The 13899-nt window shown below is 58.5% G+C and overlaps 1 protein-coding gene across 10 annotated transcripts in view; it reads right to left on the bottom strand.

Moving 5' to 3' along the window:
- Positions 1-235: 235 nt before the first annotated feature.
- The window catches only part of KIDINS220 (kinase D interacting substrate 220), a 59809-nt gene continuing 46145 nt past the window's right edge, over positions 236-13899 (bottom strand). For 5 of the 10 annotated variants that reach the window (XM_036335415.1, XM_036335417.1, XM_036335419.1 and 2 more), the window contains 4 exons: positions 10937-11065; positions 9447-9545; positions 8357-8590; positions 5674-6900 (listed from right to left, as the gene is read on the bottom strand). In XM_036335415.1, coding sequence (XP_036191308.1) covers positions 5674-6900; positions 8357-8590; positions 9447-9545; positions 10937-11065 — 1689 coding nt within the window. Of the gene's footprint in view, positions 671-3966; positions 6901-8356; positions 8591-9446; positions 9546-10936; positions 11066-13899 lie in introns of those variants that run through there. The other 5 variants (XM_036335412.1, XM_036335414.1, XM_036335416.1 and 2 more) reach the window with 2 other exon arrangements.

Genomic DNA, 13899 nt, shown 5'->3' with positions numbered 1-13899 from the left:
GGCCACTGTGCCTGCGTCCCCGCCCTTGACAGGTGCTGCCCGAGAGCCCGCCGGCCCTCACCAGGGCCGGCCTAGTCGCTCCCGCCCTGCACTGCTCCAGGCAGGTCTCATGTAAACAGGAGGGATGCAGGACAACGTAGCAACTAAAGACACAGAGTGAAGAGAACCCAGGTGCAAGCGAGGGGAAGGAAAGCAAAACTCAGAAAGAAAGTGGTTTCTTTAAAAGTAAAAACGGTTTAATTTGCAGTAAGTATAACAACAGGCAGCCTATACTAGCACATTCTCAGAAACACAGCTTAGGCGATGCAAGAGCCAGGACTGAAATTCTGACAATAACCCCCCAACGTTGCATTCAACATTCGCCCCAGCAGCCCCTCTAGGAGAGGGAATCTCAGGCCAGGGACTTACTCACATGCTTTTCGCTCTACGTGTGGGCTTCTACCTAAAATTCTCTAAAAGGAACATTTCACCAAAAACAACTCAAATTTAACAACTGAGAACCAAGAGCCGGTGGGGCGTGCGGCCCCCTTCTCCCGCCGCCGGCAGCAGGCCGCGGACTGGCGCGCAGTCTCTTCTCCTCCCCGGCGTCTGGCGAGGAGCCAGTGTCGGAAGCTCAGCCGCGGTCGGAGGGCCCGGCTGCGGGCAGGCGCTGAGATCCAGAGCCTGTTGCCTTGAAAGGAAATGAGGTAAATGAGCATGAAGGCGGTTACAGCTGGAAAATGGCAGTAAGCAAAGGGGTCTCAGTGATTTCAACAGCGTCTTCCCTCGAACATGGAGCATGGAGCTCTACATTCTTTCTTAAAGTAAAATCTCACTTATTCACGTTCTGATCAGTGTTTGATATTATTTCACGCTTTGTTAAGATCCAGGAAAAACTAAGTCCTAATAGCCCTGACCGGGTGGCTCAGTGGTTGAGCACCGGCCCGTGAACCAGGTTGAGGTTCGATTCCCGGTCGGGGCACATGACCAGTTTGCAGACTCGATCCCCAGTGTGGGGCGTGCAGGAGGCAGCCGATTCATGATTCTCTCTCATCAATGATGTTTCTCTCTCTCTCCCTTCCTCTCTCTGAAACGAACAAAAACATTAAAAAAAAGGGTTTTTAAAGAATCATCCTACTATTAGTCTGCAAATAGTTGCTCTTCCTTCTCTACTGACCCTTTATTCTTGTGAATTCGTCCCTCTCTTCACGTAACAGTGACTGGGAATTCAGGATGGGGCTCAGCCTGCTGCCACCCAGGCCCCATTCAGCTAGTGCTGTGCTCCCAGTGCCAAGCGCAGGATGCCCTGGCCATGAGGCTGCTGGCCACCCAGGCCCCGGGCAGCCGAGCCGAGCTAACCAGGCCCCGGGCAGCCGAGCCGAGCTAACCAGGCCCCGGGGAGCCGAGCCGAGCTAACCGGGCCCCGCGGAGCCGAGCCGAGCTAACCGGGCCCCGCGGAGCCGAGCCGAGCTAACCGGGCCCCGGGGAGCCGAGCCGAGCTAACCGGGCCCCGCGGAGCCGAGCCGAGCTAACCGGGCCCCGCGGAGCCGAGCCGAGCTAACCGGGCCCCGCGGAGCCGAGCCGAGCTAACCGGGCCCCGCGGAGCCGAGCCGAGCTAACCGGGCCCCGCGGAGCCGAGCCGAGCTAACCGGGCCCCGCGGAGCCGAGCCGAGCTAACCGGGCCCCGCGGAGCCGAGCCGAGCTAACCGGGCCCTGCGGAGCCGAGCCGAGCTAACCGGGCCCCGCGGAGCCGAGCCGAGCTAACCGGGCCCCGCGGAGCCGAGCCGAGCTAACCGGGCCCCGCGGAGCCGAGCCGAGTTAACCGGGCCCCGCGGAGCCGAGCCGAGTTAACCGGGCCCCGGGCAGCCGAGCCGAGTTAACCGGGCCCCGCGGAGCTGAGCTGAGTTAACCAGGCCCCGCGGAGCTGAGCTGAGTTAACCAGGCCCCGCGGAGCTGGGCTTCGCTAGGAATGCTCCCTGCACAGCTTAGGCTTTGTGGTGTCGGGTGGATTTCTAGCCATTACTCTAGACCAGTGGTTCTCAACCTTCTGGCCCTTTAAATGCAGTTCCTCATGTTGTGACCCAACCATACAATTATTCTCGTTGCTACTTCATAACTGTCATGTTGCTACTGTTACGAATCGTCATGTAAATATCTGATATGCAGGATGGTCTTAGGCGACCCCTTGAAAGGGTCGTTCGACCGCCAAAGGCGTCGCGGCCCACAGGTTGAGAACCGCTGCTCTAGGTGTTTCTGGCGTAACTCTATTAAAATGGCGCGAATGTAAACTCTCTCGTGGCGACGGCTGTTTCCAACGCCGGCTTCCGCGTGCTGTGAGGGGTGCCCGCCTACCTGCGCTCACACCGGACCCTCTGCAGCGGCGTCTCCCGGGGGCGGCCGGTGTGCCTAGGCAGGAGAGCGGTCAGTTACACAGGATTTACGTTCCCCCTCCGTTCAGCGGCCTCAGCCAAGGGCTCTCAACCTTCCGGAAGTGACGAGCCATCAGACGTCCATCCAGCGCCGCCCACGTCACATAGAATTTCTTTCTAGTTTTCCATTCATTTGTGTGATGATGGTCCCTCCTGACAGGGACGAGGTAGGGAAGAGCGGGGGACACCACACCCGGGAATTAAAGAGGCAGCCATTTCGTTTAGCCACCCGCCCCCACCCAGAGCGAGCATGCCTCTGCCCAGCTGCCCGCAGCCTGAGCCTGGGGCAGGAGGGACCGGAGCCTTCGCCAGGAGGGGATCTGATTGCAGGGTCCCAGTCCCGGGCTTATTCCCTCAAAGCCACGATCCCTGCGGTGACGGAACAGCGCCCCCTCGTCCTGGCTGTTCCCGGTAGTGACATAGATTCAGTCAGTTATCCAGGAATTCGGGGGGTTTCACCTCGGGGAAACTTCTAAATAGGCTGAGAATGCCTGGTATTACCAAAAATTATGTAGTCTTAAAACTATTTAAATTTAGCCTTTTAGCCAAAAGAAAATACTTAATTTCATTCAAAAACTATTTTCTAATGGTGTTTGCAAGAAAAAGACGATTAAAATAGATCTGACTGCAGCCCTGTACCATGCAGTCTAACGAGCGGCCCGTGTACTAGTGAGGTGAGGACTCCAGCAAACAAGGTTCTAAACGTACCAGGCCAGGCAATGCCGTTGCTCTCACCACCACGTGCTCAGGTGACAGACACCACAGACACGTCCCCTTGTGACGGAGACGAGCTCGGCTCTGAGTGGTCCTGGACGCGCGGCTCCGGGAAGGCGTCGGGCGAGAGCCACAGCGGCTTCCGTCCCTCCTGGTCCCTCCCGGTGCCGCCCCACACGCCCCAGGGAAGGGCCTGGCTCAACCGGTACCACGTGAACAGACCGTCTGGCTTCCAGCGAAGGTCAAGTGGTTTATTGAACATGTAGGGCTGACGCTGCGGGACAAAGGGCTATGAGGTCAGGGCACCGGTGCTCTTCCCTAGAGTGTTCCACCCGCCGAACACAGCTCTGCACGTGAGAACCAGGCCGAGCTACACGTTATACACACACACACACACACACACACACACAGACACACACATACAGACACACACACACAGACACACACACACAGACACACACACACACAGACACACAGACACACCGACTCGCAGATAAATGGGATGATGGTGTGGCTCAGGTTTGTTGATTTCTGTAACAGATGGAGAAGCAAACTTCTCCAGGTAGTTCATCCAATAATCGCTAGCCCCCAGGATCTGGACAACCTACTTCTTGCAGCAACAGACGTGCAGGGCACAGAGCTGCCGCCGGCACCGCTGCCGAGAGCTCCGCATGCACTGGACGGACCGAGAGCCGCGCTCTCCCGGGGACTGTGGGTGGCTCAGAGCTGCCGGCGCCTGGCTGCGCCCTGAGCCTGGACGCCCCTAACAGACTCCAGACACATGAAAAAACCAACACAAAACGAGCCCGTCACCCCCGCAGTGAATAAACACTCGGAGCCACACTAGCATGCGATATTGTTTATTTTTCTAGTTTCTCGTGCACCGAATACCACAGTGGGAGCATCACAAGCAGCATCACCCCGACAGCGCCACTGAGCGCGCCTGCTCGTCGGAGGGGAACAGCTTTGCCTCTGAAGTAACCACTGACTACGCAGCCCTGCGGCTCACACACACAGAAACCCTAACGCGCTCGTGCTCCCGACTGGCTACAACACTGCTGGGGTCGAGCAACAGAAACACGTGAGAAAAAGTTAGACACTTGAGCCTCGGGCAGTGAGACCCCAAACAGCAACTAGTCGTGCAATGACTTGTCAAGCTAAGAACTTATTCGGCACATGAGTGAAGGTCGTGGAGAGAGACCATCACAGTGTGACACTAGATCCAGGTACTCACACACCTACAGTCACAACTAACATCTCGCAACCAGCGACCTGCAGGAACTCATCTACGGGGGTTAGAGACCCCGCGTGGGCGGGGGTGGGGGTGGGGGGGGGGCTCCCGCCATGGAACCTCCAATGCCCTCCTTCTCTGCCCACAGCTGTGCCCGGCCACAGCCACACAGCTTTGTCCTCTTGTCACCCTTGCTTTGTATGTTGTTCAACTTTTTAAAACATTCTTCCTTCTTAGGATCCCCCAGAATTAACATGTGGATTTAGAAGATGAAGTTTCTCAGCTCCGCCCTGGAACGGGAGGCCAGGGTGAGTTCTGCCTAAATGTCACTGCCCTGACGCACCACTTCCTCCTGCTCTCAGCCATGAGCACTGCTGAGCTCCTACTCCCCCGAGAAGAAGTCAGATTCCTCCTCACTGCTAGGGGCAGAGGGATACTGGGCTCACAATTTGAAGTTACAGGGCAGACAGGAGGGTCCCGGGCACAGAGGGACACTGGGCTCACAATTTGAAGTTACAGGGCAGACAGGAGGGTCCCGGGCACAGAGGGACACTGGGCTCACAATTTGAAGTTACAGGGCAGGCTGGAGGGTCCCGGGCACAGAGGGACACTGGGCTCACAATTTGAAGTTACAGGGCAGGCTGGAGGGTCCCGGGCCGGTGGCCGTGCTGGGAGCCGGTCTGAGACTGGAGAGAAGAGCGTCCAGGTTGTGGGGAGGTTACGCCCGCCCTACAGGCCACACCGCAGATCCCGAGGCGCTACTTTGGGGCTCTGGACCCACTTTGTCATCAGTTCTGAAGCCCTTTTATCATGTATTTTCCACATAAAGTTAAAACCCTTTGATAAGCAACCTGACTACTGAGGTGGTGTCGCTGCGCTAGCTCTCCATCTGCCGACAGTCTCTGGGCTCCTCCGTGCCCGTCAATCCTTATCTTTCCCCCTAAAAGCAAACTGGGCTCTGGTTCACCTGACAGCGGGCTCCCCTCCCACACCTGGGAGCGGATGTTCTACGGGGGCGGCCGAGGGGGCCGTTTTCTCTGCAAGTGGCAGCCTTTGCGTGCAGGTAAGACTCCGGCCCATCTTCATACCCAGATCGTCGCAGACAGTTTTGTGGGTTCGGGCCAGTGGAAGTTACAACAACAGTGAGTCCGAAAGCTTCTATTACTAAGGCCACGAGGCAGGCTGCCCGGCAGCGGCCCCTCCTGTGGTGCGGAGCGTGTCCTGCCCCCACGGCCCGCGTCACGGATGCGAATGGGAGGGTGCCCTCGCCCCACAACCCGGTCAGCTGTCGCACCTCGTGGCGCCATCCTGCGGGGCTCCCTAAAGGATGCTTTCCCTCTCCTCCCCGAAGCCGGTGCTGTCGGCGGCGGCCACGGCCAGGAGCTCGGAGGACTCCTTGGAGAGCCGCGCGTAGCTCGCCCGCGGGCCCCGCTTGGGCGCCAGGCTCCTCAGGTTTTCGTTCTGCAGGGCCGTGGAGCTGGGGCTGGGCCGCAGGAGGACCGGGGCCATGTCCCGGGGCCCCTCCCTCTCGGCCGGGGCGCTGTTGTTGTTGAGGGTCACGGTGCTGGGCGTGCGGTTGAGGTTGAAGGCCTTTGGGCCGGCGGGCCAGCCCTCCTCGGGGCTGCTGGCCATCAGGCTGCACTCGGACGGGCTCTGCTTGTCCTCGGAGCAGATGGACATGCGGGCGAGGCCGGGGTCCGGCAGGCCGCTCAGGCTGCGCGGCAGCCCCCGCCGGCCCGGGCCGTCCTCCTCCAGCTCGATGAGGTTGGCCTTCTCCAGCCGGGCGTCGCCCGCCTCATTGTGCAGCGAGTGGTTGGGGGAGCTCTCGCTGGAGCGCACGCCCGAGTCGGACGAGTCCTTCTTGTCGAGCAGGGCGTCCGACAGGTACTCCTTGGCCTTGATGAAGGTGCGGATGGGCTCGGCGCTGCGCTCCGGGGACCGGGGCGCCCTCTCCGCCCGGGCCTCGGCCTTCCTGTCCTTGTCGTCACGGAGCAGGGGCGTGTGGTCGGACTCTTCCGGGCCAGACTCGTCCTCGTCGCTGGGCAGCTTCTGGTAGCGCAGGCCCCCGCCCTTGAGCTTCAGGTCCGTCGGGAAAAGACTGGGCCTCTCTGAGGACTTCCTGCCCGGGAGGAGCTTGCTGGCGGACTGGTCGGACTTCTCGTCCTCTTCGGTGATGGGGTCCAGGGGGGAGGCGTCGTTGGTGGAGACCCCGGACGAGGAGTAATCGAGCACGTCAGCCCTCTTCAGCAGGAACGGCTTCCTCCCGTCCTCCGGCTTCGGGTCGCCGTCCTTGCTCTTCTCCGGCTCCAGGGCGGAGTGGATGGAGCCCCCCGAGGAGCTGGGCCCCAGGTAGCATGTGCTGTGGGGGGAGGACCTGCCACTGACGGCCGTGGAGCCCGGCCCCCCTTCTAACTGCGACATCTGCGCAATGTACTCCCTATAGGCGTCTCGGTACTCGGCCTGCACCTTGTCCGTCAGCTTGGAGATCTCAATGCTGGAGTCCTGGGAGTTGAGGCTCGAGAGACTGGGGGTTCTGCGCGTCTGCGACTGTGAAGACAGAGAAAAATACCATTCAGATTCAGGTAAGCAAACAGGGGGGCGGGGCAGCCCAGGCATGACTCAGGGGTGAGCGGCGACCTATGAACCAGGAGGTCAGGGTTCGATTCCCAGTCGGGACACATGAGGCGAGCAGGAGGCAGCTGATCCATGATTCTCTCTCTCCCTCCCCCTTCCTCTCTGAAATTAATAAAAAAATATATATTTTAAAAACCACAAAACTCTCCACCTTTAAAAAAGGGAGGGGCATAGTAAACACCAGCTTAGGAAATATATATGTACACTAAGAATTTTAAAGTCCTCACTTTTAAAAAGAATTCTGCATGATAGTTTAACAAAAGCTGTGAACTATGGATAATTTTCCTGTTAATAGAAAACTTGATATAAATTTTAATAAAATTAGTTTTATATTTTAAAGTATAAATTAAAGGTTGTGTTAACAAATAATCTTAACACTTGTTTTCAAAACTTCAAATTTTTAACTTTTATTTTGAAAAAGCCAACTTCATTGATAAAATGTAAAAATTCCCCTTTGAAAAGAGAAAGAAGATTAAAGATATATCTCAAAAACAAAATACTCATATCTTCAATGTATGTTTAAAAATACAAAACACCTTTCTCAACTTGTAAGATATAATGTTTCTGTCAAATTTCAATTCAGAGTAAGAAAATATACTCAAAACGCAAAAAAGAAAAGAAAAGAAAAAGAACAAAGCCTTTAAAGGGCCTAGAGCTTGGAGGCGGGAGAGGTAAACACGGAGCCGCCTCGGCAGGAAGGGGAGCCGTGAGCCAACAGGCAGGTCTTGTAAACAGAGAAATAAAATATTTTTAGAAGATCGGCTCCCAGTGTGAAGGGCTGTTTATTTGTCTATTCTATTTTTTTAAATCCTCACTCAAGAACATGCTTTCATTGATTTCAGAGAGAGGAAGGGAGAGGGAGAGAGCAACATCCATGATGAGGGAGAATCATGGATCAGCTGCCTCCTGCGCGACCCCCACTGGGGACCGAGGCCACAACCCGGGCCTGTGCCCTGACCGGGAACTGAACCCATGACCTCTCGGTCCACAGGACGGCACCCAACCAACTGAGCCACACAGGCCAGGGCTCCCATGTAAGTGTCAGGGTCAGACTTGCTGCTGATCCCAGAGAAGCTAGTAAACGAGGAGCAGAAAGAGCAGATGGAGAAGAGGAGAGACGTGAAGAATCAAGGACGCAGGCGGAGCCTGAGCTCTCTGACCCGGAAGCCCAGCAGCCCATCCGGCGCCCTCACCAGCCCGGCTTCCTGTCTGCGCGGCTCTCACGGGTCCCGGCCCCCGAGCTTTCCCTGCCCTCCTCCCTCGGGTCGGGAGTGGCTTCTGAGTGACGACCTCCTGCCCCCGCAGAGCCGATGAGCTGACCTGGCCGTCCCGTCCGCCCCCTCGGTCCCGTGAAGAACAGTGACCCTACCTGCCAGCTGAGGTTGCTGGGCCGCGGGGCGCCCTCGTCCAGGCCCAGCGTGTTCAGCTCCTCGAAGCTGAAGTTGAGGGTGTAGGGGGCCTGGCCCGAGAGCTCGGTGTGCGGCAGCTCGTGGGGGGGCCTCCGCGCTGCCTCCCCCTGGGGCGCGGGGCCGCTGTTGCTCTCGCTGAGGAGGCGGAGGTCCTCCGCGGCCCCCTGGTGCTCCGCGCTCCTCATGTCCAGCACCTACAAGGACAAGGCCACTGAGAGCCACAGTCTGTGTCCAGAGCCCTCACAGGAAAAGTACCACTCACATCCGCACTGACAAGGCACAGGTTAGAAGCATCAAAAATTACGTTAAAAATAAAACATAAAGTTATTCTGGAAATGAGAAGCACACTTCCTGCCAGTAAGTGGATTTCCAGGGAGCGTGTCCGTACCCGCTCACCGTTACTTGAACACTGAAAGGAGGAAGGTCGGATCCTATGTATGTGATGTGACTATTTTAGTTTCAGGTTAACTGAAGAGCCAAACCAAAGGCAGCCGGGGCGTGTGAGCCGGGCTGGGCGCTGCTCCCGGAGAGAAAGCAGCTGTGATCAGGAACCACTGCGGGGCGGGACGGGGGGGAGGGGGGCCGGACCCCAGGGACCGTGGGGCCCAGTCCAGCCTCAGGAGCAGGGGGGTCAGGGCTGAGCCTGCTGGACGGGGTCCTGGCCGAGGCAGGCGGGGCAGGTGGCCCAGGGGACGCTGGGAGTGAGGAGCGAATGGCCCAGGGCGATCAGACACTGAAGAGACATAAGGACTCTCGCTGTGAGGGCCGCAGGCCTGACCAGGACAGACCCGAGGCCACGGCCTGAGGCTTCAGACCTGACCAGAGGCAGGCCAAGGGGAAGTGGGAGCAGGAGGGGCCTCTCCCAGGTTCCCGGGAAAGGCCAGGGGCCACGCCACAGCGTGCTGTGTCCTGCCTCAGGGAGCACACAGGTGGGCCGACAGGCCAAACGCATTTTCCTGCTTTTAAAGCAGCCGCGGATGTATCTGTCTAGTCGAGACCACACTCCCTGGCACTTGCTTGATGACGTGCAGTGAATATCAAGTATCTTACTGTGCTTCTAAAGAGATGCCAGTCTCCGAAATTCATGTTCATCTCCTTCTTCAGCTCGTCCATGTTGCACTGCGCCAGCACGCGCCCATTGATGTTGGCCTGAGGACAAGGACGGAGGGAAGAGGTGTGACGGGCTCCGGGTCACTGGGGGGTTAGCGCACCCACGCGCAGCACAGACAGGCCCGGGGACCAGGAGGCGTGGCCACCTGACTGAGGGAGGGGGGGGAGGGGGGGCGAACACCACAGCCGCACCTCCTCACTCTCAAGCAAAACCACCTCTTCGGGGACAGGCCAGGGGCGGCCCCCTAGCTCTGTCCACACCACCTCCCGCCAGGAGCAGCCTCAAAGCTCATCTCTGCTCCAACCTGTCACACCCCAGCGTGCACAGCAGCTGCAGGAGGGACACGGCCGGGCAGTGCCGCCCGAGCTCTGTGCAAAGAAAGAGCCACGAGGCCCCCTCACACCTTTCTCAGCCACAGCAGGCGGCGCAGACACAGCTCCAGCCGCCCACGTGGGAAAGGACGGACCGTCCCTTCACAGGCAGGTCTGACTCCCCACAGCCCTGACCCACCCACGGGCGGGAATGGCGGGAGGCCCACATCTGGAACTGACGCTGCCCGGTCTCCAAGTGAACCAGGCGGGGAAGGTGCACGGGAGCTGGGGCTGCGGCCGGGGCCCCGCCTCGGGAGGACGGCAGCGGGGCCGGGACCAGCAGCTGCCGGGGGGGGGGGGGGGGGGGGGGGGGGGTTCGAGAGCCAGGCCTGTGGGTATGCGCTGAGCGGGGAGAAAGCCCCGCCCGTGGGAGCATGCCAGCACGCAGGGTCCCGAGCTGCCCCGCCTGAGAGGACACCAGCCGGGCCCTGGCCGGGCCTGCCGCCGCTGCCACAGCCCGGACCAGCCCACGGCCGGCTCACAGGCTGGCCCTTCGCTGGGCGGAGGAGAGGGGCCCAGCAGCACCGCGTTGCTCAGCCCCTGCAGGACGGGCTCCCGAGCCGCACACCTGAGGCTGGCCGGGCCTCTGACCGCTTCTCGCGGTGGAAAAGCGGAGCCCCGGGAACCGCAGAGCACGGACAAGCTGCGGGAGAGGAGCCTCCTCCTGTGCCGGCCTGGCAAACCCACACCCGGGAGCTCTGTCCAACGGGACAGGACCCCAAGTCCTGCAGGATGTGGAAATGCGAATTCGGGGGAACCGAGAGCATGGCTGCCTTTCTATCTGTTAAGTCACAAATAAACATGCAGAAGGGACATGTGGCAGCACAGGCCTCCCGGGTTCCGGGCTGCGTGAGAAGCAGGAGCTACTGTGCAGCCAAAGGCGACCCTTTCGCCCTCGATCGGCCATTGAAAGTGACCCTGCCACGCAGCTCCCGCCTCCCACCACCCAGACCCTGAGGGACGAGGCACTGAGGGCACCGGGCGGAGGCTGCGTGGGCAGCGCTGGTGCCCAGGTCCGTGCCCCCCACGTCCTCTCCCCGGGCGGGCAGGGGCCTCACCTTGCGGATGGTGGCGCAGTACTGGGGCAGCATGCTCGGCTCCAGCCCCTCGATCTGCTTCAGCCGCTCGCACACGGCGTCCACGGTCATGGCGCTCAGCGACCCTGCGCCGGGGGCGGGGCCCGGCCCCTGGAACAGCGCGGAGAACACGTGTGAACGGAAGGCCCAGGAGGCTACACTGAAGCACCCGATGGAGTCGAGTGTTTTCAATGCAGGACGAGCTGGGAGGGCGTGTGGCTGGGGCAGGACCCGTGGCCGCCCTTCCCCGCGAGCAGCCTTTACAGTTTACAGCGCAGACACGCCTGCTCACACCCCAAGGGGAGCGTCCTGCAAACCAGCCCAGGCCGCCCTGCAGCAGGCGGGGGCTAAGGGAACTCGGGGGCAGTGACTGAGCCCAGATACAACCCAGGGAAGCCCGGGGGTGGTTTCAGAGGTAGCCAGGGCCTCCCCGTCTCTCAGACGGGCTCAGTAGTTTCAGATCCTGGCCGTCCCCGGGGACTAAACTTCCCCCAAGAAGCTGTTCGATACCAGGTAGCTATAAGGCAGGTTCCTCTTTACACACGTGAAAGTAGACACAACCCATTAAAACACTGTCTCCTTTCAAAGGAAAGTCAAAATAACAGTCATTCTGCAATTTACTTAGAACATTTTCTGCATGTGCAACAGGCTACAGAGGATCTGCCTGGGGTCAACGACACCGGAGCCTCCGTGTTACAGGCGTGGGCGCTGGGGCCCGGGGTCACGGGATGAACAGCTGGTTCGTGGTACATTGGACCAGAACCCCAGCTATGGGTCTTACAGCTTCGACCTTCCCTGCTCTCGTTCTGACGCGTTTAAAGAAACCATAAGCACCACAGAGAGAAGGCAAGCCCACCGGCATGGAGGCTAATGTTCCGAACGACCTGTCCGCCTCGCCTTCGGCCTCCCCTTACAGGGAGACGCGCCGGCTCCTAGGAGGGAAGCCGACACCTCCCCTGCCTCCTCCAGCACCACCAGGGCAAAGGCCGGTGGGACACAGCCACTCCCTGCATCAGCGCCCAGCCGGTGAGCACTATCTAACCTCAGCGCCCAGCCTCACTCTGTTACGAACTGACGAGTAAAGCTGCACACACAGCGCACAGCACCTCGCCACTCCCCGTGCAGCCGGGGGACCAGACCACGTGGTGCAGAGCCAGGCCATCTCCGCGAGGCGACAGGCCGGAGGCAGGCCCGTCAACGTCTGGACACTGATGACTTGGAAGACACTGCACCAAGCACGTCTATTCAGAGTTTATTAAGTTTACACTGAAAACATGCCACAGTGTGCAGCCTGAGGTTCAACTGCTTTAAAAATACTAACAGCAAAACACTACTGTTTTGGTCATTTCATCTTCACCTCTCTAGACAGCCCCTCAGCCTGGAGGCACACGCCCGCCCTCAGTGGGAGCCCACCTCTGCGGGGACTGAAGTGCCTTCTGTAAGTTTATCACTCGCTGCGGTCCATTGGTTAGCAGCAGCATACAATCCCAGACCCGTGACTGGATAGTAAGACATCGTCTACTCTCCTGCGTGCTCGGCCCGTAGCCCGGGCCCCTCGCCACAGGCCTGTACCCCTGCCTCTCGCCTCCCAGCCCCTCCCCTCAGGTGACCACCCTTCTCTCTGTGTCTGTTCACTAGCTTGTGTTGTGTGACATCCGCGTGAGTAAAACCATAGGTTCTTGTCTTTTTCCATCTGACACATTTCACTCCGCATGATACTCTCAAGATCCACAAAATAGATCAAAGACTTAACGATAAGACCTGAAACAATAAAACACATAAAAAAAACATAGGCACTACACTTATGGACCTTGGTCTGAGAGAGGCTTTTGTGAACTTGACCCCAGAGGCAAGGGAAGTAAAAGGAAATAAATGAATGGGACTAGTTCAAACTTAAAAGCATCCGCACAGCAAAAAACAAAAAACATCAACAAAACAAAAAGCCAACCCACCAAGGGTAGGAGATATTAACAAACAAGTCCAATAGGGGCGAATGCCCAAACTACATCAAGAGCTCAGACAACTCAGTGACAACCGTGAAATCCGGCCACTGGCAGAGGACTACATAGATACTTCTCCAAGGAAGACACACAGATGGCCAACGGACATATGAAAGCATGCCCGACACCACTAGTCATGAGGGAAACGCACAGGAGAGCACAGAGGCCCCCGCCACGTGTTAGAACGCTGTTGGCAACAAGGGAGAAGAGGAAGGTGCTGGGAGGACGAGGAGCAAAGGACCCTCCCACTGCTGGGGCGGGAGGGGAACCAGCACAGGGGCTCCTCCAAGAAGTAAGAGCAGAACTGCCGTGGGACCCATACCCCCTCGGGGCATCTACCTGTGACCCACACCCCCTCGGGGCATCTGCCTGTGACCCACACCCCCTCTGGGCATCTACCTGTGACCCACACCCCCTCTGGGCATCTACCTGTGACCCACACCCCCTCAGGGCATCTACCTGAAACAGCCGAATACCCTGATTTTTAAAGTTCTATGTGCCCCTCTGTTCACTGCAGCATTACGGACAGTAGCCAAGACACCATTTGTTGAAGAGACTTTCCTTTCTCTAGTGTATGTTTTTTGCTTCTTTGGTGATAATTAGTTGCCCTGTAGCTCCCTCAAAGCTCTGGTCTGACGCAGTTATCTGTCAGCCGCGTGATCGGGAGCGAGGCAAGCTGTCAGTGAGTGAAGCCGCACAGCGCGCTTCAAGAATCGAGGAGGAGGAGGCATCCCTGCAGGCCTTTCCTGTCAGGCTCACGGGTAATGAAATGAGTTTGGTGCCCAGTGAATCTCATAAAGGAGGGAGGAAGAGAACAAGCGTGGAAAAAGCAAACGCAACGACTCATCAGGGAAACACGCAGTAAGAAGCTGGTCGGTTACTGGGACACAGAACGGCAACACTTAGAGTTTATCGTGCGTCTTACTTGAAAATCGCCAAGTCAAG

Source organism: Myotis myotis, unplaced genomic scaffold, assembly GCF_014108235.1.
Source record: "Myotis myotis isolate mMyoMyo1 unplaced genomic scaffold, mMyoMyo1.p scaffold_m19_p_14, whole genome shotgun sequence".
In the NCBI taxonomy this organism is placed as follows: Eukaryota; Metazoa; Chordata; class Mammalia; order Chiroptera; family Vespertilionidae; genus Myotis; species Myotis myotis.
Note: the sequence above shows the minus strand (reverse complement) of the source record. Positions and strands in the feature narration are given on the sequence as shown.